Source organism: Oryzias melastigma, linkage group LG1 (assembly GCF_002922805.2).
Source record: "Oryzias melastigma strain HK-1 linkage group LG1, ASM292280v2, whole genome shotgun sequence".
NCBI classification, from domain to species: Eukaryota; Metazoa; Chordata; class Actinopteri; order Beloniformes; family Adrianichthyidae; genus Oryzias; species Oryzias melastigma.
Window position 1 is genome coordinate 23,231,413 of NC_050512.1, and position 25,422 is coordinate 23,256,834.

Here is a 25,422-nt window from a genome sequence, read left to right on the forward strand (position 1 = left end):
TGACATGCAAATGTGAAATGCCTCCAGTTTTCCCTTCGACTTCATCTCTTCTGGGGTTTTTTTTTCTTTCTTATTTTCAGAAAAGGCAACAAAAATGTCTGCATAATGTTTCTGAATGGTCGAAAGACAAATAACCAGATTTTCTCTAAACAATTTGGGTTAAGTTTGGGATTCTGAGTTGACAAATAGTGGTGCAGTGAAGTGTGCATGTATACATTCTTGTGGTCTGGTGACCTCTGCATGTACACAGCTGGGAGACTGGAGTCGAGGAAATAAACAAGTTTGTTCTGTAATTACAGTTCGGCAGAGCTAAACTCAAATATCGGAGCAGTTTGGGACAAGAACTGAGCGCAGAATGTTTTCTAAATGAACTTGACTCAAAATTCACTTCAGATTCAACTACAAAACTTGAGTCTTATCTTTAACAAAAGTCAGAATTTATACAATAAATACCATATCTTTATATTATATCTAAAAATGTATAAGAGAGAGAAGAAGACAATTTATACAAACATTAGGGTATTCAACAGTATTACTGGAACAAAGCTATTACACATTAAAGTCCTTAATAAAATGTGCAAAATGCTCATTTATGAGCAGCGTTATGGATGGAAAAAACACTTTTTTTTAACAATATAAATAACCCAAAAGATAACAAACCAATTTGCAATCAGTCCCCACATCTTCCCATCTGGTAATGAAAGATTTCTTCAGTATTTTTTAATCAAATCTCCAGTGTTTTTAAAGCTCACTGATTAAAACAAGTGGGGTTAAATTGGCCTTGGTTATCGAATGAATTCATCATTTAGTTACAATCTGTTCATTTGTTTTCCTGAGAAAATAAACCTTGATCTTGCAGGAAATCAGTATGAGTCAGACGGAAGAATTTTGTGAGGATTTGGGAAAAATGTGAAAGATGCTCTGATTTATCTCAACCAACGGCATGTTGTTGTTGTTCACATTTTAACACATCGTGTCAGGATCTCCACAGCGGACCAGCTTTATTCTTTTGGCAAATATTTTTTTTCCCTTCATGACACAACGTTGTATTTTATCCAGGCTGTGTGCTTCATGCAAGGTATATGTGTATTAAATTGAATACAATTCCTACAAAACACTTGATCATCCTGGGTACTCATGTAAATTATTTAAATAAAAGGAATAACCCTCACTTTGGACTAATGCAGTGCATTATGGGAAATATTTAATCTGTTCTTGAAAAGTTGGAGGCCTCAAACTTTTTGGGGTTAAAAAAAAGACTAATTTTATGGATTTTGACTGTACAGAACTGTGGTCACCTATGATTTTCCATCTAACTAAAATACTGTTCATGTAATGACTTTAGAGTCCTTTAAAAAAAAATAAAAAATAACAGGAAAATTGTGACATAACTTCATCTCAGGCTGTGAATTTAGGTGGTGCAGTACTTCATCCTGTCCACTTGGCGGCAGTAGTCAGCTTCAAATAAAGACATTTAAAAAGTGGTTGAAGTCTTCTAGTACACAAAAGTTAAGAGGCAAATGTTGATTTTTTATTTTTTTAAATGTAATTATTCTTGTAAATGTTGCTAACTATATCATTCTCTTCTTTTCTTCTTGTAGCCTACTTTTTTTTTAAAGATTAAACTACATTGTCCAATATATATATATATATATATATATATTGGGTTTTCTGACATGAAGTGTCACATTTCAGCTCCATACAGAAATTTAGTGCAATTTCTTCAATCAACTTTTAGAAGTTGGAAAACTAAGCAACAAAACAAAAATTTTACTTGAATTGTTTGGAGAAGCAGCAGGTTCATAAACCTTTTTTTTCTTTTCACTGGTACAGTGAGTTAGTACACACTTAGATTTACAAAAGAGCAGAAGTGCGGTTAGATTGGCCTCAGACTTCGATAAACAGAGCAGCAGAACTTCCCTGTTTTTGGAAATGCTGTCTCATTTGCTCTTTGAAAGTGTGACTCACTAGACTGTCTGTTTGCCTCTCTGCAGTGTTCGGCCCACAGACAACCAGAGGGGCTCGACTGGTGAAGGCTGGCTCTCCGTCGCTGCAGTGAGAGGTAGATCTGTTTTCCTGTTACTGTCTGACCATCTTTCAGCTTTAGAAGCATTTCGTTGTGGTCTTCTGCTTCTGAGTGAGGCTTCATTGTAATTCTCTGACTGTCAGCATGCTAGACTTTTAAGTACTGAATCTTTTTATATTCAGTCTGGGCTTTCATCACTTTTACTTCATCGTTTATTTAACACAAGTTTCTAGTAAAGTCCACACATGTGAACTCCATATTAAAAATGTTACACATCTTCGTGCCCTCAGTTCAGACTCAAAAACATTTCTGAATTATATATTTTCTTGCTCCTTCTTGGAGTAAACATGTTGATGCTTTTGATCCTGAAGGAAAGTTTGGTACCTCTGGCTTGAGAACATCTTGGTTGGTCTGTATGCATAATTGATCTGATATTAAACGGAGTTGATCCTTCCGAGCAGCACAAATGAAGCTCTGCTTTTGCTAACAGAACAGGAGCAAACTACAATATCTTACATTATGTCTGTTTCACTGAACGTAAAATATAATTTTCTTCATAGATAATATTTTTTGTTATTTGATCTTTGTTTCTCTACTACAAAAAGAGGTAGCCTAAAGATAGGGAAAAAAGCACTGACCCTAAGAAAAGAAATCACTAGAAAGTAGTCAAATTATTTTTGTATGCTGCCAGTAATTTTTAATTAGCAAGAAAGCTCAGAAAAATTAATAAAAAATAAAATTGAAATCATTTTAGAAGGGGAAAAATAAGCTAAGAAATCTACCCGTTTGATAGAATTACTTAAAGATGAATGTTATACAGCCTGATAAAGTGTATTTTGCTAGTTTTACACAAGTAGTTTGCAGTTTTTTTTTTATTTTTATTGACCTGATTGTCGTTCAGTTTGATTGCAGGGACAAAAAGTTAGTATTATGAGTGGAAATAAGTCATTTTAGAACAACATGAACAATCTTAATGCAAGTTGGCGCATTTTCATTTTTTTGGCTTCTCTGTATTATGAAGTTATTCTTTTTAATACAACGCAATAATATGTCTCATAAAAATGTTTTAAACCAAGCAATTTAAATTTTTTGAGTCTTAAATCAAGATTTTCTGTTGTCAAGAGAATGGAGTTAAAGGATTTCTTTGCCTGATTAGTGTATTTCTAGATCCTATCTCTCAATGAGAAACAATTCTCCACTGTGCCGATTTGGGGGAAAAGTTTGTGAAGGTGAAGAACAAACAGAGGCTAAAACAATAACCTGGTAAAAATGTACCTGGTAAAATAACTGTTGTAAATCTTTGCCAGTGTTAGATCATTTCCAGTGTAGCACCCTCGCCTTGCAGTAGGAAGGGTCTGCTGGGTCCTGCATGCATGGAGTTCTGCTCATGCATGTGTGGGTTTTCTCTGGGCACTCCAGCTTCCTCCCACAGTCCAAAAATATGTTCAACAGGTTAAAGGATGATTCTGAATTTTTAGATGTGATAGGCTCCAGCAACCCCTTGACCCCAAACATGACTAGAAAACGGATGAATGACCTCAAAGATTTTTTATTATCATGGGATTAATTGAGTGCAACTCAAAGTAGTTGACATTTATTTGCATACTTCTATAGTGGAATGCACAGAGGCAAAGTTATGTGAGGGACATTCTCTGAGGTGAGGCTGTGTTGCCATAGCATGAAAGCAGAGGAATGCCAGCTTGCCCAGAGAAGTCCTGCAGAGGTGTGTGTGTGTGTGTGCGTGCGTGTGTTTATGTGTGTAGACAGAGACTGGGAGTGAAAGAAGAGAAGCACGAGAAGTGTCTCATTACTGCAAGAGATGCTGTAGAAGATTTATGAGGCTGCTCTCTCCTGCTGTTTGGCTGCTTGGATACGTGAACATATGTGCAAACACACACAGTGTGCAGCAGTCTGAACATTTTAATCTGCTCTCTGTGAGGCGAAAGAGCTTCCAACACCTGCAAGATGAGATGTTCTCATGCTCAAGGAGAACTGTAGTTACCTCACAAACTGTTAAAAAAGCATAAAAAATAGTATATGGCTCTCTGCACCAAATAATGTTTCCTAATTTCTTTTATCCGGGATGTATTTGTTAGATATCAGGTGACTGGATTGCTCACAGTGTTGTCTGTAGTTGCTGTTCCTTCCTCCTGTCCTCACCTGTCGAGGACAGTTGTAGCAGAATGTTTGTTTGGTTGTCATGGAGATATTTTTTTTATTTTTACTGTGTAACCCCTTTCTTTGCACTGTGCTGTGCACAATGATGATCTGCAGAAAGATAAAGACTTGATGTGGTTTGCTGGTTTTATTGCCTTGTCTGTAAAACGCATTTTATGGATGCAGTTAGAATAAAAAGCTCCACTTTGATTGGATTTTTAAAAAAAAGCTTCAGATTGAGGATAGCAGCTAATTAGAGCAAATTGTTGCTGGATTTGATTGACCTTAAAATAACATAAAAGATCATTAATTTGATTGAGCGTATTAATCAAACCAAAATTGTGATTTGTTTACTTTACTAAACTGTACTTTTATTATATAATCCACCAAAATGTACAATTTTAGAACTGAAATGAATGTCTCCAACTTTTACGGAGAGTTTGATCTAAAACTGGACAACAACAATTGTTTCTGATTTATTCACTGGGATAAACTTGCAGAGATTTAACAAAATATGTTCATGCAGCCCTCGGCAACGCATGTTCAAGAACAACTTTCAATAAATGTTCTTTGTAAATTCATGTTTTGGGCTTCCACAAAAAAAATTCTCGCATTCACGCACATTTTTTAGACCGTTTTGTGGCTCTACATACAAAACAGGTGGCCATGGAAACATGTTAACATGTTGGGTTGTCATGATTGTTTTAAATAATCGTTTTTGACAATATTGTTTTTTTCATTCACAAAATATTTAGTTAACATTCTATAGAAATAACCCCTCATTTTCAGTCCCTCTCCCTCAACATCGATTCATTTCTCCATCTTTATTCCAAATCATCTCTTTGGTACCTAATCTCCACACCACATATATAACCAGTACAAGGAGGAGACTAGTTTGCACACTTTGCCTTTATGTCATGAATTTTAAGCATTAAGAAGAGAAATCTACACCACGGGAAAGCACAGAAGAGTTTATGGACCAAAAAGTTCAATAAAATTTGCATAAAACGGGGAGGAAAAGGGAAGCAGAGTTCAAATAGGAAGCTTTTTGTTAGCCATTGTTTGTGATGCAGAAGCAGCATCACAGTAACATGAACTTCCTCTGAAAGCCTTCCTCAAAGCCGTGCTCAGTAGCATCTCTGCTTGACTTCTGTTCCTGTGTCAGATGTTTGTTTTAAAGGTCAGATCGCACTTGTCTGTTTGCTGTGAACCCTTTTAGCTCCAGGCGTAGTGGCTGAATGCCTGTAGGATAGCTGGAAATTCAATCTGCATTAGTTTTCCTGGATTTTTATGTGAACTACTGAGTAAAATAATACAACTACATTTAATAAAATAGTATATTTGAACATTTTTATAACAGCAACCCAATGAGTCCCTTATATATAAATCTGTACCAGTATGTAAGCCGCCAAAGTAGGTCATCCAACTCAGGAGTTCACAAGGATGATGAGTTCATGGACCACAGTTTGTTATCTGTTAGTTCCTAATAGGTCAATATTTTCTTATTGTCTTGATAAAAATAAAACCAACTAATACAGCTTAAAACAAAAATGTTGACAAAATCTGCACAGGAAATCAAGCAGATTGTGAACATTCTTGGATAGATTTTTACATATGTTATATTTTGTTATTAAAATTCTAATGGCCAGTTGTTTGCTTTATAGTTTAATGTTTTTTGTTTTTTTTTTCAAAAATGCTAGTGGTTTTAAAAAAACAAATTATGGTAGAATCATAAATATGATGGAATTACCTCAAAAATTGAGTCTACAAGAGATTTAGTGGAGAACTAAGTTGCAGCTTCATCTTTAGTTACCTAATCTGAAAATGTTAAAGAAAATCTGATTATTGTAACAAAGAACAAAAGCTCTGTTTAGTTGATTTAGACTAAATGTTTTTGTTAATCCTGGTGGTGTATCTTCTGATGTCTGAGAACAACATTAAAGCAAGCGCTCTGACCACATGATGAAACAGACAGTTGACAGCCATGGTCATCTGGCATGATAAAATGCAGAAACTGAGGATAATTCGCTTTGATGTGACGTGAAGGAAAGCAATAACGAGCTGTCTTTGGAATTAGATTTTCTGTTCCGATCAGAACATTGAACTGGCAGTTTTCCTGATGCAGAATCTGCAGAGTCGCCAAGTCAGTTATGGTCAGAAAAATACAGAAAACTGGCTTCATTCAAAGAATGAAGACTTTTTCTTTTTACCAAACAACTCTGAGGTTTATTAAATCCTCAATTTTAGCTTATGTTTCTGTATTAAACCAATGCAAAGTGGAGCTGAGGTTCCATGTATCACCACTTTGAACACAAAACAGAAAGCGATAAACCAAAAGATCTGAAAGTGTTTCACGTGTCACTTTAATACTTGCAAATATCTTTGCATCAATGAAGAATTAATACTACTGGGGATTTCATTTCCAGCATTATATTATACTTTCAGGTGCTTAAAATCTACAAAAAAAAACTATAATCTGAAAGTCAGAACTTTTCTGCACAAAAACAAATGTCTGAGGTTTTGAACCAGTCATCTCATGTTATGTCAATTCACACCCATTTCACAAAAAAGTAAATAATGCTGAAAATGTCTAGACAGTCTGACCATATTTTTAACAATCTTAAATATATAATGTTTTTTAAAAACAAAGACAAAGTTTTGTACGTTTTTTATTTCCTAAATTAAACCAAATACAAACTTCAAATTCTATTAATAAGATGTATCTGTTAAGTACATTCTTCTTATTTAAACCATAAACTGTTCTTCCACATAAAGCTTCTTGGTTTTTTTCTGAGTGAGACATATGACATTAAAATACAAACTATTATGCTAAAAAATATTCCAACTATTTCCAGTGAATATATTGTATTTACTGAAAAGGGGTTGTTTAAATCCTTTGTTAAAATGATAACTAAAGCCTAGTAGTTTCAGTAATCTGTGCTATTTTAGAATAAACGTGGGTAAATGATTTAAATTGAACTAAAACTTATGAGGTTCATTGTGTATTTAATTATTTTCTCCTCATCATTTTTGAGTGACAAGACTACAGTCCAGTCAGACTGGTTTCACTGGTTTTCTGTAGCCTGCAGGCAGCTGCACAATGTTGTCATAAAATCACTTTCACTTTAAGATATTGAAAATATGATCATTGCTTGTGTAAATTAAACAGAAATTGAAGAACTTCTAAAAGTTTTCTTTAATCAGATTACAGCTCAACAACTCTTCATCTATGCATAAAGCAGGAATTTGATGCACTTTCAAGAATGCGCTAAACCTACGGTGTTCACACTGGACTAGCAGGGAGGGGCTTCATCTCTTTCTTTGTTCTGCTGTTTACTAGTGCATTTCCGCCACCAACAGATGGAAAAGTCTTGGTGCAAGTGGTGCAAATCTAACGATTTGGGCACGAAATGAAAACAATTCAGTTCTTCGTTAGCGTCCCTGCAATGGTGGGTGTGGATTACCATCATGTGAGCACAATGGCCTTTTATATTTGAAAAAACAACGCAAATGCCGTCGGGTTTGTTGTGATTAATTATGCATTTTGTATGTAGATCTTAGAAAGAGTTGTTTAAACTTGCGTTTAAGTAGACTTTTTATCGGAAGTGGCTGCTTGAATACACTTTGCTGTAAGTTTTACTATATTTTAAGTTCAATTTTTGACATTTTGTCCAGCCTGTTTTTCATTTATTGTGAACACCCGGTTTAAGTAATCACCACACCAGCAGCTCTTTCTGATCATTCCCTCAGTCTGAATATATAGTTCTCTGGTTTAAGTTATTTTTGGTGGACTGGTGTTGCTACTTCAGGTTTGGGGGATTTTTCAGTTTATTTAACAAAATAAGTTTCTGCTAATCTTCCTCCAAATTCCTGCATTCATTCTTCAGAGGAAAAAAAATTAGAGGCAAAATTCCGTTTTCCGCAGGAAATCAGAAAAACATTTTAGTCATTTATAATTTTCTTCTCATCCCTCATTGGCAAGAAAAGGTTTTGCACATTCCAAATTCATGGAATATTTTCTGGGCTCCCAGCACTGAAGTCTGGTTAGAAAACAGAAAAAGATGTTCTGTTACACACCGACACTCATTTTCACCCAGAATCTGGAATTAAAAAAAGAACAGCAGGACCCCCCACCGATTACAGCCAAGGACACATCATCATTCAACCAGCATGAACATCCTCCAACCAAGGAAGTATAAAACAAACCAGATTTATTTTCTCATCCCTGAGCTTTTAGTATTTCTTCCTTTTATAGTTCCTAAACTAACTCTTGTAGTTTTTTTATCTAGCTGAACTAATCTGTGCTGTTTCAGCGGAAAGTCTGTTCCATTTAAGTATTTTTGTCTACACCTTTCTTCATCTAACCTCTTTTTGTTTCTCCGGAACATAACAGAAAAAAAGAAAATTTTCACAGATTTTTCTGGTCTGAGCAGCATCTAATGAGTTATATATTGATCAAAACTAAGAAAATTACACAAATTTGTATCTCTTTGGAAGGTGTGAAATGTTTTAATTTTTTTACACCATTAATTACGGACACTTCCCGTGTTATGGAAGCAAGTTTGCCCTCATTCTGACTTTGAGAGAGCTTTGAGTTTCATTTTTTATCCTGGGATAAACGTGCTCCCACACGACCAGACAGTTAGAGGACCAAGGTCACCTTCCGCTGAGAGCGAGCGTGAAGCCTGAGCCATTAGATGTGCACACAGTCTGAAAACTTCATCTTTTTTTTTTAAATATTCACAAACTTTTCTTCCCACTCTGTCTTCATTTGAATAATTGTGTTTTCCATATATTAAATTTGCTCTGGTGTTTATACAGCAAGAGTGCATATGATACTAAAACCTGCTTAAACAGAAAGAGATTGAAGAAAATGTTATAGTTTTACATTAAAAAATGTTATATAAATTTTACACAAATATTTTCAGAGTAACATCTTTTTTACAGTTCCTCTACATTTTAATGAAACTCATTGCCTTCACAGTTCTCTGGTTGCTTTTTTTCTTTCAGTGTTTCAACTTACTGTATTCCATTTCATTTGCCTGTGGTTTTGCATTCCCCCTTGGCAGTCGTGGAAATGTATGTTTTAGACTTGACCCACTTTGCTTCCTGCTTTGCTTCTTCCAAAATCCTTCTCTTGAGTTGGAACTTTATTTCTGGACTTAAGATTCTGAAAAGTTCTGGGTGTTTTTGCTCTGACCTGTTTGGTCAGAGTGAAACTCTACTTTGTGGTGTTTTTGAGTGAGACTTAAAAAAAAAAAGAAAAAATGTCCTGCTTTGAAGCAAAAAGCAGACGGAGTCTGGACTGAATGTTTCATGGCTTCATCAGAACAAGCAGTCCTTTGCCTCTCCGAGTGAAGACAATCCTTTTTATCCAAACAGGTAAATTTGTGATCCCTGACAAAGGTTTTTACCTGCAAATTAAGTTTTATTTTTCACAACTTGAGTTTGTCCCTTCTTTTGTAAAACTGCAAATACACCAGACATGTGACACGTGTTCAAGAATGAGCTTGCTTTTATAGCACCCGATTTCAGCAGAGTTTTTTGTCACAGTTGGAAGAGGTATTGTACGAAATGTTAAAACGGTGTAAATCTAGTGAATCTTGCTCCAGGCTTTCTCTTTCCAGGCTCTACTGCAACACATGAAAGATTTGGTGTCATTAAATTCCAGCCGGGCATAAAACCGCTAAAATTGATTTCTCCTCCATAAACTATTTTTTAACAGTTGGCCAGTTCCTTATTTTAAAATTGATGCAACTCATACATCACTACCAAATCTGAGTCTCTGATTGGTCAAAGTTCAACCCCAACTGTGGAATCACTACACAGTTCAACCCCTATTCCCTGTGTTTCAAACAGGAAGTACCTGCTGGTTCCAAGAAGATCTACTGTTCAACCTGCTTTGACTTTGGATTCATTCAGTGGCTGGGTGCTTTGTATGTAGAGCCCAAAAACAGACTTAAAAACTTGCGTGGCAACACGTGAATGCAAGAAATTTGATTGTGGAAACCCAAAACAAGTATCATTTACTATCATTTGGAAGAATAAAAAACCTGCACCAACTGTGCTTTCATTTAACCCTTAATAGGCCTATTTTATTTTATTCTTAAAGACCCACCCATCATCCCCTTCTTCTTGGAAGGGGATGTTCTCACTTTTCTACGTCACATTGTAAGAACCCACTCATTTTCATGGGTTGGAAGGGGCTGGTGCTCAGGGCACAGTGTTTTAGAGGAATGCTCAGATATGTGTGAATGGATTAAAATTTCTTTTGGGTTGTTTTTTGTGAGGAATGAACATCATAATACACTTACAACTCAAAAAGTTGATGATAGCATGATATAGACCTTTTTAATCATCTGTGCAGATTACATTTTTATCGAGCTACTATAAAAATGGCAATAAGCTGCAAACCCTTTGATCTGTTTTTGGCCTTGTGATTACTTGATCACTATCTGAAAGTCACAGTAGAAGGAAGGAATACAAAGAAAAAATTATATCTGATTGTAAAAACTATAACATCTCTCAATTTCAGTTTTCGTAAGAGTCATTTGACTTTGTCACCACAGCTCACTTCTGTCAACACAGTCTGAAAACACAGCAGTGTGCCAAAAAGAAGGAAGGAGAAGTTAATACTTTGTTCAGCGAAACCCTGTGAAAAGCTGGTGTGTTGACACATTTCTTCATGCATGTCAGTATAAATGTTCATCAGTTACTATTCTTGTCGTTTGTTGGAGGAAATTTTGACATAAAGTTGTTTATTTAAGATACTTTAGTAAAATGTCGTCTGGACATTACTTTAGCAAAAGCAGTTTAAATAAATAAGGGGAAAGTGTGATGCAGCCAAACTTAACTTTTTGTGTTTTTATCAAAAGCATGTTTGGTTTTGTAGATTAATTGAAATATCAGTGATTTTAATATATAAATGTTGCCATTAGATGCTAGTAATTCTGTCCAAGAAGGATTGCTGGAGTGTTGCACATATTGAGAGAGTGGTTTTCTTTTAGTGTTAAATGGTGTTGAATGTTATTATATAAGCTTTGCTTCTAACCTCAGCCTTTCTGTCACTGATGTTCTGTAGCCTTCCTGTAGCAATTTTTTGTATGCTTTTATTTATGAGGGTATTTCCCCCTTTTTGCATCATGTTTTAGCTTTTTACTGAAGTATGATTCTTTTATACTGTATGTGATGAGTTTTTCAACCTCATGCTGTAACCTGATAGTGATAGTGAAGTGACAGTCATTTTCCTTGTAAATTAGTTTGGTTTACCTTTATAGTTGATGGGTTAGAAAAAAAAAAAAAAATGCATATAAAAAATTTACTAAATTGTTAGTTTTTTTTTTCTTCTTTTGCAGCAGATTTTACTAAATAATTCAAAACTATGCTTTCTGTCTTGGGTCACACTAAAGGCACATAAAAGCAAAAAAAAAAAATAAAAATCTCATGCCTGTAAGAAAGTATCTGGTGCACACAATTCTAAGCAGTCATTTGCACTCATTTGCACTCACGCTTGTCAGTTACCTAAAAAAGACTCAATCACACTTTTAGCTATTTCAGCAATCTTGGTATCAAAACATTCAGTTCATTCGGGACCTATGGTAATCATAAATTTCATAGTTTTTGAAATTTTTAACAAATTGAGCAAATAATTTTTTAAATTCTTCAAAACTTTGTGCACTTTGAAACCCTTGTTTACAGTAATTTTAAAATAATTGGGCAATAAGCTCATATTAGCACTATGCTAGCTCATGACATCTGCTGTTTCTTTCATGCTAATTTGTAATTTAGCTAATATTTAGCAACAGGCTAATGTTTTGGTGAATTTGTTATCTGCTGGAGTTTGTTAGGCTACTTTTGAGTTTAGCTAATATTTTAGCAACAGGCTAATGTTTTTGACTAATTTGGCTTTTACTGTGAGGATTTTTAAGCAAACTAACTTTTTTTTTAAGAAATGTTGGCCAGCTTTAGCAGTCTTCCATAGTTCTTTAATGATATTTCACGCTTTAGCATATCCCTTCGGTAATTACAGTAAGTTGATTCTGCATTTTCAGCAAAAAGCATTCACACTAGCATTATTGGAAGTAATGCAACTTTTCCAGTTGATCTTTATTTTACCTTTGAACTCGCCTACAAATATATTGCAGTTTTCCTTGCCCAGCATCACCATAATTTAATCTCTGAACGTTGCTAAAAGGAGTTCTAAATTCATATTGCCTTAAGTCGATACACTTGCTTTGGTCAACTGGCGAGTTTTTTTCTCGTGTACACAAGAAACCAGAATAATTTTCTTTACATCTATATGTCCCTTTATGGGCTCCATACACTACTGATGCTCTGGTAGATAAAATAATGATAATAATTAAAAAACAAGGTAATTAAATATTGCAGAAAATATTCAAATTTGGGCAAGTAAACTGTTTTTCCTTTTTCCCCTTTCACCATTTCCGTCTTTTTGTCCGTCTGCTTCAGCTGTCGACAGTCCTGTGATGTGGTGGCTAAATGGAAAAGCTGTTAGAGAATCTCACTTCTGGATAACTGCTTCCTTCTCCCCCACAGACATAATCACTTGTAGTCACACTCTCAGAGAGAGTTATGGTCTCTAGTTTGATCAAAAATGTATTTATGAGTTTATTTAAAAAATTAGGCTTATATTTTCTTAATAGTTTGGGGAACAGGTTTTCCACACAAGGTTTATTTATTATCATTATTATGCTTCCTATTTTGTAAGACTAGTGTCTTTCTTCATGGTGTCTGGACGCCAAACACAAAACAACACGTTCAACAGCACCACTGTTAAAGAGAACGACTCACTAATTCTCGTCACACCGGCAGTTTCGCACTATCTCCACCCTAGAGTTACAACACCACCATAAAGGCGTTAAGGCTTCCACAAACAGTTTCAGCAGGTGTTTCACCAAAACCCTGTTTGTCATGGAGTCAAAACACAGGAAAAAAGCATCAAGAGCTCGTAAATACCTCCATTTTGTTCCCCATAAATGAGAAGTGTGATTTAAAAAAAGAGGGTGTGCATTTGTAGAACTTCCTGTTGGTCTTTGAAGCACTTTAAAAATATATATATATTACTAGTAGGGGTGTGAAATGGTGAGTCCCGATACCTGTCTCATTATATATCACAATACTGTACCAGAACAATTTTTAACTTTTTTTTAAAGAATATAACTCAGAAAAAACTCTACCTGAATATCAATGCATCTTCCATTGTAATAAAATTCAAAGGTCAAAACGTTAAATAAAGGTCAAATTAATTGTATGTATTGATCTTGTTGTTTTGGTTGCGGTGTAGAGATGCTCAAAGAGACGCGATGTGCTGTGCTACCAACTAAATTTGGAAAACAAAAGTAAGGATGCTCATAAATAATAAATTAAATGTCATCTTGTCAGGATTTTAAATCGATACAAGTATCGTCAAATGAAATACGGCGATTTCCCCCTACACCACTAATTGCTACATATGAAGCTATTCTCATTAACATTACAGCAACATTTTATGCTTGTTTCCATTGGTGACCGTATACAACGTTCTGCTAAAATATCACTATAATCAAGTTGGATCTTCACTAATAGTTTTTCCAATTTATAGAAATCTTAAAGAAGCGTTAAAGTTTTGATGGCAGAAGCCCAAAATGCACATTCACACACATTTACATAGACATTTCATTGGAAGTGGCAGCTTAAACGAACATTGAGAGCTGTGTGAACGTAACTTCAGAGACCCACGGACTTGCAACTTTAACTGTTGCTTTCCATGCAATAAAAAGACAATACACATGGCATCCTCCTTTTGTTAGAATTGAACTGTGGAAAAAGCATCTTTGACAAGTGTATTCTCTTCCGTTTGTTCCTGAAGATCTGAGGCTCCCACAAAGCAGCTGGTTCACAGATCTGTAAGCTGTTTATGTGTTTGCGTCTCCTCTGTTTGCCCACTTAGCTGCAGAGTCTATTTAAATTCCACGACCTTGCTCAATAGCTGCTTTTACAGCTCACTGTTTTTCATTGTGTCCATCAGGGTAATTAGCTGCTGTTGTGAGGCGGGTTTGCTGTGTTCAGTTTCTGCCCTCCTCATCCACTGTTGCTTCTATCAAAGCAAATGTATCCTCTTTCAGAGCCTCTGTTTGAAGCTCTGACACTTCTACAGGCCTAAACAGAATATGCAAAACTCTTATGCGCTATTTTATCTCCTCTTTCAACAGACTTGTCATCATTTTCCACCTCATCAAACTCATTGATTGCTCTGACATTTGTTGGTACCCATTTGATCATCAGGATTTCATCTGTCAATAATCCATCAGAGAGGTCTGCTCAGCATCCTGACAGGTTTTAGACTTTATAATTTGGGTTTCTTTTGGCTGCTTTTCTACTAGCACCATAGCTAAAAACTTTTTAGTAAAAAGCTAAAAAATCCTCATTAGTGAAAACACTTCAAATGTGTCAAAGACCCACTTCGATCAAATTTGTGTTTTTAACATGTTCTTATAGCATTTTTCTCATGTGGGAGGACATATGTAAAAAGAAAATTAAGATTACAATTCCATTTCTGAGTATTTTGTTATTCAAATTGTTGGGAGTTGGGAGCAGACGAAAAAAATGCTGTTTGAAAAAGATTATATTTGTTTCGTGGAGCATACTGTACGCTGGGTGGGCCACAAGCTCCCTGCTCCGCTCCATTCTGATACATTCACTTGTAGACACCTAGATCAATGTTCGTCTTTGTTTTCCTCGTCTGCATTTATAATTCAAGTAAATCTGCCGTGTTTGACACATGGTGGTTTTTAACGGAACGTAAATGTGCTACTGTCAAAAGTAAATAAAACTGAAATTCTTATGTTTATAAAAATTATAAAAAACTGATTAGCGCTGTGATCTGAGCGTCTGCTGCCCACCTCTGGGCATCTTGTCTTTGGATATGTTGTTCCACCACCAATTTCCCTTGGGATCAATAAAGTTTATTGTCTTGTCTTATAATTATAAATAGATAAACCATATTTTTATGAATTGGTAAAAGCAACTTTTGCCCAAATGGCTTTTTAGTTGCACGCCCATGACTTAAAAAGATCAAAGATTTGCCACTAGCTGAGAAGTCAATAGCACTTTGTGAAACCACGTACAATTCTTGGAAAGTTTGTTTCATTGTTTGACTTTTTCACCCAAAAAAACAAAGCACTGACAAGTGAAAGCTGGTGATTTGTTGTGAACTTTTGAAGTGTTTGGATGTCCCGCACCCTGCTCCTGCTGAGTCACAGTGTCATCATGAAATGTAATGATGTGATAGTGTGATAACGCAGAAAAAGGTCACGTGGTCGCAGGCTGAAGAGTTACCGACCATAGGTGTTCTTATCTTCCTGATAAGTCAAAGTGGCATGCAGCAGGCAGAGCTCAAAGAGCAAAACAAACAGGCAGGGTTGTTCATTAAGCCTCTAAACTGTTTGTGCGTGTAGGAGAAACAAGACTGAAGCTATAAGACATTTAAAAACTGTATAAAAAAAAACATTAAAGAGCTACTCGTGGAATTTAAAGACCAACTCCAATGAAAATTATGTTTTTGGTGTTCTTTTTATCATGTTCTTGTAGCGTTTTTCTCATAAAGGAAGACATATATGAAATGATTTAAAATGAAATCTGTGTTTCTGAGTATTTATTTATTCAATTGTGTTGGATTAGCAGATGAAACCCTTAAAAGTTCAGGTTTGTGATGCAGCAACTAGGCAAAGTCTCAATTCTCGACTACAGTTCTGTTGCAATGCATCCAGACAAATAGATCCATTAACGTCTTGTTTTTCCTCGTCGAAGGTGTTGTCTGAAACAAAACTTTACAGCTGGTTAGCTTCAATGTTGCTCCTGTCAGAGGGGTGGATAAAGCGATCTTCCACTGGGGAGACGACCAGGCACAAGAAGCAGAGGCCAGGGAGTGTGCACACAGATGTTTTTTTATTATGACAATAATAAAAAGTAAAAAGGGCTTTGTAAAAGCTCAGGTAAAAAAAAAAGACACGCTAGCTTTAAAAGGACATAAAATCATTAAAAGTTTTGAAGTGGAAGCCACCTTCAATAAAAGTGATCAACGTCACACGAAAATAAAAGCATACAGCACCACATGTCCCCTTAAAATAAATGGCGAGGCAGATTAAAAGAGTCCCAAGTGGGTGTCACGCCACAATCCTCCCACCCGACCGAACTTAGCATCACAAACACATTAAAACTCGAAGTGAAGTAAAAACAACCCCCAAACCGTGCATTATAACAAGTCAAAAGTAAAAGGACTTCACTAAAAACATCAAACAAAAGGGGATGCTAAGGTTGGCGGGCTCAAGAGGAAGTTCGGCCACTTAGCTCTTTTCATGGGGGTGTGGAGGGGAAGAAAACTCCGCCCGGCTGCTGCTGTGAAGGTGCGTGTCCGTCTGCGCGCTGCTACGGAGCACCGGGCTCCCTGGGACTTGAGGTCCAAAGCCGGAGTCAGTCGCAGAGTCTGAAGCCGGAACACCGCTGGGGCTGGAACTGAAGTGCCGCTGGGACCGGAATCGGAGTGTCGCTGAAGCCGGCGCGTCGCTTTTGCTGGAGTCGATGCGCCGCTGATCTTCTTCTAGCAGATCCTCCACTCCAAGCACGCCCTGCAGCCCCAATTCGCGAGTCCTCTAGGCCGTGTTCCGCTGCCTGCAGCCTGCTGCTTTGGGTCCTGCGCCTTACGTGCCGCTGCCGTCCTCCTCTCCAGCCAAACCACTGTGGGAAGAAAAACCCTCTAGGTGCTGCCCCGCCCACCCCCTTCACAGGTGTCTCGCATCAGTCTCATCCTGTGCACCAGCTGACACTCCCATTTTTTTTTTTTTTTGCTACATTAAGGTTAGCTTGGGTTTGTGAGGTGCTATAATCTAGCAGAAGAGAGAGTAAACCAAGGGATAATGGGAAATAAGCTGAGGCGTACAACTCAGAGGGAAATTTTTAATGATTTTTGAGGGTTTTAAGGGTTTTTGATTTTGGCTAAAAACTGCATAATCATAATCAAAAAGACCACTGGGAACGCTTTTACATAAAAAAAAAATATATAGTTGACTGTAAACACTTGATGTGGATCTCCAAAAGGCGAAATAGCAACACATTTGACCTACTGTACCGTATGTTGTGCTTATTTAAAAGAAACAATTCATTGTTGTATCTGTCACCATGCCCTTTTGTCCCCTTCCATTAAGAGATGATTTTCAAAATGTGAGCAGAAATCAATAAGTTTGCAACTGTGGAGTTTTCCCCACAGGCAGCACTAACCCAGTAGCCTGGTTTCACTCATCATATTACAGTCACATGCACACAGTACATGCATGTCTAAAAATGCATGAAACAGAACAGTATTTACATTTTTCAGATCTTTAAAAATACTTTCTCCTTTTTTTTAAATATCTCAGTACTTGTGTTCCACCATATGTCAATAAAAAACAATCATTATCATGAAAAACAGTCATTTCTGAGACAAATGCTGCATGTCTATATTTATAGCAGTGTTGGTCATAAGAATTACACGTTTGCGAGTAGCCANNNNAAAAAAAAAAAAAAAAAAAAGGACATTTCCCTTCACTACATTTACTGACATATACTGAAAAATGGGGGAAAAAAGTATGGCATAGCTAAGGAAAATGATTAGTTTTTAGTTAAAAATTAAACATGAAATCACACCTTTTAGATTAAAGAGACTTTCTGTTAATGTTCTGTCTTACAAATCCTTCCATTGGTGATACTGAAGTTCGATTTTTTTAGAACTTCTTCAGGATACTGTTGATATGAGAGGAGAAACCAAACAGTTATGAAGTGAATTAATAATAAATGAATAGATTCATGGGTTTTCATGTTATTCCATATTCAGCCACTCGTGTTTCTAAATCTGTAATCTTCAACTTTATTTATTTTTCCAGAAGTTTCTGTTGCCCTCTTTTCCCGTTGCATCCGTTTTCTCCTTCCTCTATCCGTCTTGCTGCATTGCGAATCCGAAGCAGCTGGCTGATCCCCACAGAGCTGCTTCAGCTAAAGTCTGGAGTGTGCACGTTCGTTAGGTTTGTGTTTTCCCAGTAGTATTCTGTGTGAGTTTTTTTTTTATGTGTGTGAGGGAGAGTTGTGTGCATGTTTTAGCCCTCCATATATTCATTCATGATAAGTGTGAAGCAGATTTTAAGCTCTCAGCTTGTCTTTGAAGCTTGCTTTTGTTGGCTTCAGTTGATTATGCGTCAATATTTAGTTCATGATCAAACAGTAGAAGCTGAAGCAAATAAATAAATACCCAGTTTTCCAGTACTTTGCACTATAACTTGTCATTTTTTGTGTTTCTATTGCAACATTTTTTTTCAGAAATTATGAAAATATGACATTTTTTCAGGCTTAGCTCTCAATAACTAGCCAAATATCAACAATTGAATTAATTATAAAGCGAAAATTTACTGGTCCACAATCCAAGCTGTGTTGGGATCTTTATGGACCATCTTAATAACATAAACGACTATATATTCTTGGAATTCTTGGAACATGTTTTGTGTATGTTGATTTTATTTCTGCATCCTGCAAGATTGTAAATCTAAATTGTCTTTTTAACGTATCATTTACAGAACTCATTTTACTGCCAAACTGTGTAGCAACAGGGGGTTCCCAGTCTCGGTCTTCTTGTACCGGTCCCCAGCCCGGATTTATTGTGTCAGGAAGGGCATCCGATGTAAAAACCCTTTGCTAAATCAAATGTATGGATCAGTAAAAGCTGACGTGACGTCCACTGCCTAGAACAGGAGCACAGACAAACCACGTGGAATCTGGAATCTATCCCCCTACCCCGGTGGGGAGTGGGAAACAACACATGAATCGCACTGCACCAAAGAGAGGCATGGAGAACTAAATGAAAAATAAATGATAAAGAATAGTGGAGAGGTGGAGAGGAGAAGAGGATAATAATAGAGGACAGAACCCAAGCGCAAACTAGTTGTTGGTTGGCTGCTAGAAATTAGAAGTTACTTATGGATTTGCTTTCAAATAGATGCTAAATTGATTATTTGCATCAACATGCAAATCACTCATTTATTTGTTTGGCTTTTGAGCCTTTTATGTACAGTTTGTACATTTTTACCCTTCCTATCTTTAGAATCAGTATAGTTCCCTCTCATACAATTAAATTAAATTAAACATTGTGTTCCTTCCACTGCTGTTGTTGTCTTTATTAAATGGAATTGTATGACTTTTTATTATTTTAACCTTTTTTTATATGTCTTTTGGGTTCTATGCATGTTTATGAAAGGTGCTCTAAAAATAAAGTGACTGATCAGCTAAGGTGACTTTCACTTAGTGCTGAGCAGTTGGTATGTCAATAAATGTCATTTAATGTTGCTACTCTTCATTCAAAGTCAATATTTAGTGATATAGATTAGTCATTTCATGACAAGTAAAACCCTGTTAGGTTTTGGGTTGAGGTAGATTCAAGATTAAGTTGGAGCTGGAAAAAAAAATTAAAAGGATGACAATATTATACCATTGTTTGGCTGTTTAGTATTCTCATGCATTTACATAAAAATCACAGAGTGTAGTTGTGATTTTAAATTGTGTTAACACTCTCTTGGCACACAGTTCAAGCCAGATGTCTGATTTAGATCTGTGTGTTGTTGTTTAAATAAGTCAGGTAGTCATGCATTGGGTTGTAAAGTGCCTCTTTGAACCAATCTTTTAACAAATTGCACATAAACAATAGGATCAGGCCATTGGCTGAGCTTCTGTCAGTTTTTTTGGGAAGTAAAGGAGAAAGTTTGAATAGAAGCAGAGAAAAAGGCTGTAGGAGGGGTGCATTCCATTCCCTGTAATTAGGTTTTTAAGGTTCCCTCACTTGGGATCACATCTCCTTCCTGTTCTGTATCTTTCTCACCATCTTCCTGCACTTTCCTCCTGTTCTGATCATGTGACTTCTTAGACGTAAGATCAAGGATTCAAAAACTGCCATAACTTTTCTGACTTAAAAGTAATGGAATTTAAACCGAATCCCTGAAAATGTTTCAACCAGTTGAAGCAGTTTTACCAGGATTTTTCAATCAGAATTTAGCAAGCTTTGCTCAGTTTACTTACTAAAAATAATATCATTAAAAAATAACAAAATGACCCAAAACACTTCAATGCTGTGTAGCTATACTGTAACTGCCACATTTTCTTTTGAGCTTAATGTGTATTTTGAAGGTTTAAGGTTATTTTATAATGTGTAGTTTTCCAAGCCACCGTTAGATGGCGCTGTGGTTAGCAAAGTCAGAAAGCAGAGACGTAAATGAGTAAAAAGGAAAAGAAGAGTTGAAAGAAGTAAGATCCGTTGAGAAGATCAACATCCATCAAGAAAAGAAGCCAAAGAAAAAGAAAAGAAAAGTTCTAATTCCTGTTTTGGCAGTGTACAGCCAACGAGGTATGTTTATTGTGAGTGTGAACGTTTATTATTGAGTTTGTATTTACTTTGTTAAGAATTAATTGTTTTGTTTGTATTTTTTATAGTTTTCACGGTGTGTACGGTGTGTAAGACATCAATAAATTCACCTGTAAAAGGAAACCACTTGTGTCTGGACTCGCTGCACGGGAATTACATATACACTTATACATCAGCAATGATCTTTTGTTTGCAAAACTGTGTCCAGCAAAAGCATGTGTACTTTGAATTCCATACATATTTTAAAGGATTTTCTCAAATTATAATCACATGATTTATCAAAGTAAATCTTTAGTATGGAAGTTAGCTTGGGTTTATTTTGAAAGGTATGTCATATATGTTCATCATTTTAATAAAGTGAGAGATAAAATATAGTCAGACCTTTCATTATCAGAACCATATTTGTTTATCACTTTGATAACAAAATGCAAGGTAATATTTTCATGGCTCTGCAAGACATCATTTATTGAAGATATTTTAGCAGTGGAACTTTCCAATGTCTAACAAAAACAACAATTTGGTCAAATATTATACAACTTTTTTCAATCGGTTTGCGAACCAGAAGACAATCCAAAGATTTAACAGACATTAAGGATCCAGGGTGCGGTACACTTCCGTACAAGAACAAACATTAATGTTACATCCTACACTATTACTAATAGTAAATGTTACACAAAAGTGTTTTTTTTAACATAATAGGCATGTTTTTCACATATCATTGCTTGTCTTATGACTTCATTGTTTTTTTAAGATAACTAATACAAGTAAAATAATTAAAATCCCACTCCGATCAATTTTTTAATTCCCAGTGTTCTTTTAATTAAGGCAACACCATTTTTAAGCAAAGTAATTTTTAAAATTGCACAATTTTCTAGGACATAGTTTCTGCAGAGCAGCAGTAATTTATCAGAAATCTGGTTCTAAGTTGAGGGTGGCATCAATGAAGGGGCTGTTCCTCAGTTTGTGACATCACAATGTAAGGACCCACTCGTTTTTGTTTTTTAGAGAAATGCTCAGAAATGGATCAAAATATCGCTTTGGGTTGTTTTTATGTGGAATTAACAAATATAATACACTTAAAAGCTCTGAATAGATGATTTTACAGAATATGGGTCCTTTCAATATAAATTTGTGACAAAACAAGAGTTTTATTTTTAGGCACCATAATAAATCCTCATAAAGTTGTGGCATATTATGAAAAATGAAATAAAAAAGCAATGAATGAAAGTTTTTCACATGTTAGAGCTATCCGTCTTAGTTTATGTTTTCTTTTGGTTGAGTTTCTGCTGGGATCTGCAGCATCACAACCTGCTTCTGTTCACCTCCCAGCCCGCTCGGGGCAGAGGCCCTCTCCAAGTGTCAGGCAGGGCCTTGTATGCAAATATAGAGCGAGTGGGCGGCAGCACGGAGCGGGAGTGCGCAGCAATGCGAAGCCCCGCCCACAGAAGCCAGTTGCTGCGCAACCAGCAGGAAGGAGGGGGGGAGGAGGAGGGACCGTGAATTCAACAACTGTTGCCCGGACCGAGCTTTCTCCTCCGTGTTTGTGTGGCTCTACCGGCGGTGGGAGTGCGTGGCAGCCAGAGAGGGGGGCGTTTGCGGTGTTTCACATCCCGCTCGGACGCGGAACACCTGCGCGGAGGGCGGCTCGTCGGAGGACGCGGGGCCGAGCCCTCGGCGGCGGGACCGGGTGAATGACTTCAGTGGATGAGGGCTTGGCCGCGGGAGGCAGGGAGCCTGCCGAACATGGGCTCCCCTCACTAGTTAACGGGGTAAGAGGCGAAATGCGTGTGGAGGGGGTGATGATGGAACGGTACTTGACAGAATGGGAGCGTTGAAGGGGGGGTCGGTAATGGGGGGTTCGGTGACGGGGAAGCGGGAGGGCCGCTGCGCCGCCGCTTGAAAGCCGGCCCGGCTCACTCTGCGGTCGGTGTACCACGCTGCGCCTGCACCCTCCTCGCCTTTCAGCCGTCCCTCCCTATCATTTTCTGGCTGTCGCCGGTCTTGTTTGGTTTCTGTTGCGCTTCAGCCTCCCTCTGATGTTAATGGGATTAATTGGAAGCTGGGGAAGCCGTAGAAGGAGCCAGGAAAGGGAGGGTGGTCATGCCAGGACAGCACGTCCAGGTAGAGGATCCATGTTGCTATTTCTGCACAAAAACTTTCTCCCACCTGTTTTGTTTTTTAAGCAATAGATCATTAAAATGCCCCTTCAGTCACGATGCAACACTATATTTTCAATTTTTAGATTCAAACAGCTAGATTTCAAGTCACTTATCTAATATTTGCACTTGTCGTTTTCAATACTTATGGTCATTGTCCGAACAATTACATAACACATATGTCTATGTGTACAACTGAAATCATGTTTTTAACATGTTGTTGTGGCATTTTTCTCATAATGGAGAACATATATTTAGAAAAAAATCTTAAAAGTGCATTTCTAAGTATTTTTTTTTTCATTCAAACCAATGTAAGCAGGTTTAGACGACAAAATGCTGTTGGAAAAAGCATCGCCTCTGTACTCCGATGTATCCACTTGCAGATAGGGCTGCAACAATTAATCGAATAAAAAAAAGTTGATGACTAATTTAAGTCGATTAGTTGTTACTTTATATTATATGGAGTCAGAGTGTTGTTAAGCTGAACAAAGTTGTGTGCGTTCAGCACCACAACAATGTCGTTTTTTTATATTTGAGTCGGTGTGACTAAAACTTTATCTTTAGTGAAAATAGTTCCTTGTTTCAGATGCAGACATCATTTGATTTAACCTTGTTTTAATACCAGAAACTAATTAAGAAAATAGGTTTCACAATTCATTGAAAGTTTAATAAACTATCACCTTAATTGTCTGTAGTTTTAGTTAGTTCAAAGCTAATGATGGTTAAGATGTGTGCTTTACATTCACTTTGCAAAACGTTTCAGTCTGGATAGCTCCAATATTGCTCGCCCTTTTTTTTTATTGCACTGGTTATGCTGTTGAATGTGTGAGAGGGGCTGTACAGTGTGTAAACAAAGGGATGATGGGAAATGGGGACAGACTCACTTTGCACTAACGGTTCCACCACAACTCGGGGACAAATTTTGACGAATTATGTTCGAGAAAAACGACACAGGATTTTTTACTTTGACCAAAACGACATAATCCTAATTGAAAGACCACTGGGAAGGTTTTGAAAATAGATCAATATATGATCAGAGTTGGACTTTAAAGGGTGGTTTTGTTTTCTTTAGAGATTACCGTTAAACCGGATGCCTTGCTGTTGCACGGCGTTCAGCCGGACTAGAATTACTAGATTAACATGCAGTGCAGGGCTGTTCTGACAGCGAGGATGTTAATCTGCAGTCACTGAGCTTTAGTCATTCATTACAGCTGCTTCCTTATTTTCAGTGCAATAGTTTACAAAACAGTATGAGGGCTAGGGTTATAAGTTGACAGGTAGCAGTCCCAAAGCAGGGACATTTTCTGTTTTTGCCCAAAAATGCATTCTCTTATTTTGCATTAGCACAGATGAAGCTGTTATTAAGATTATTTAAGATTTAAGATTATATGATTGTGTCAAACATTTCAGGAAAGTGTCAAATGTTTGTACTAAAAATGAAAAATAGGTATCTTTCCTTCAAATTATTAAAGATGTATACTTATTGTTTAGATTAGGTAAGAGCTGCAATGATTGTGACAATGCAAGTGATGGGAGTCAAGTTCAGTCATGTGACTTGTTAGCTTCCCTTGAAGTCTAATTTACCTTTTTTTTTAAATTATTATTATTTTGTGACAAGGCAAAACATCACTGAACCTAAGTCTTTCCCCAGACAGGAAAACAGGTTGGACCAATACATTTGACAGTTTATGAAACACACCCTTTAAGAGCTGAAGACTTTTAGTCATTTAATTTAACCTGTCAATCAATAAAACCACAACCACTTTTGACTAAAATAAAATGAGATGCATAAAAACGAAAGAAAAAAAATCTAAAACTATGTTTATATCTATCGTTGAGTTAGGAAAGATCCGGGACATATTTGCTAAAAAACCTTAGCAGGTACTTTGTGAACTACATTATTTACTTCAGTTTCCAAACAAGCTTCAATCAGGAAGTCAAAAGGTTTTTTTCTAGGACAGGACAATATTTTAAAACTTATATTTAATGACATACTTTATAGAAATAGATAGAAGTGGACTAGACAATATCCTCTCCACATACATATGTTTAAAAAATCTCATTTAACTTTTGGTTTGGATCTCTTATGCTAAACATATGTCAATAAAACCTCAGGAAGTTGCACCACTTTTTGAGGAAGAACACAAAACGCCTCCTAAAAGGTCAGAATGTTGATGCTCGAGCAGCAGGAGGAAGATCATGTTTGCTGGCGTACACATTTTCCTTTCTGTAATCTAGTCTTCTGACTGAACAGAGTGTTAGAAGCTGGAACCAGTTTAACGATGTGCTCGTGAACCTTGTCCGTGGCATGGTTCACTTTTTAATTTATTCATTTGCACATTGTATTATGACACATCAATCACTCCGGGGAGATGGATTTATTTCAAGTTCTTCTAGTTTAACAGGTCTGTAATGTAAACATACGCTGTGGTCAAAACCTTCTGAAAATATTTTTTTTTTGTTTTAAATCCTTCTTATTGTATCTGCTTTAAACTCCAGTAGTAAAAATAGTCGCAGGGGTATGTTTTGGCTCTCAGGGCCTTATCTGGCTGATCTGAGCCGGGTTTCATCGAGAACACCTCTCCTCTCCTCCCTGCACTGTTCTTTGTTCTGTTCACCTGGTAATCCAAGAAGCTGCCTGTTCGCTC

General features: G+C 36.7%; 1 protein-coding gene across 4 annotated transcripts in view; it reads left to right on the forward strand.

Annotated features, from left to right (window-relative positions):
* Positions 1–1,947: 1,947 nt before the first annotated feature.
* The window catches only part of rab11fip4b (RAB11 family interacting protein 4 (class II) b), a 45,233-nt gene continuing 21,758 nt past the window's right edge, over positions 1,948–25,422 (forward strand). The window contains exon 1 of one of the 4 annotated variants that reach the window (XM_024289828.2): positions 1,948–2,062. Coding sequence is in view for 3 of the 4 variants with exons in the window: in XM_024289825.2 (XP_024145593.1) it covers positions 22,310–22,387 (78 nt within the window). In the remaining variant the exon portion in view is untranslated. Of the gene's footprint in view, positions 2,063–22,105; positions 22,388–22,526; positions 22,740–25,422 lie in introns of those variants that run through there. The other 3 variants (XM_024289825.2, XM_024289827.2, XM_024289826.2) reach the window with 3 other exon arrangements.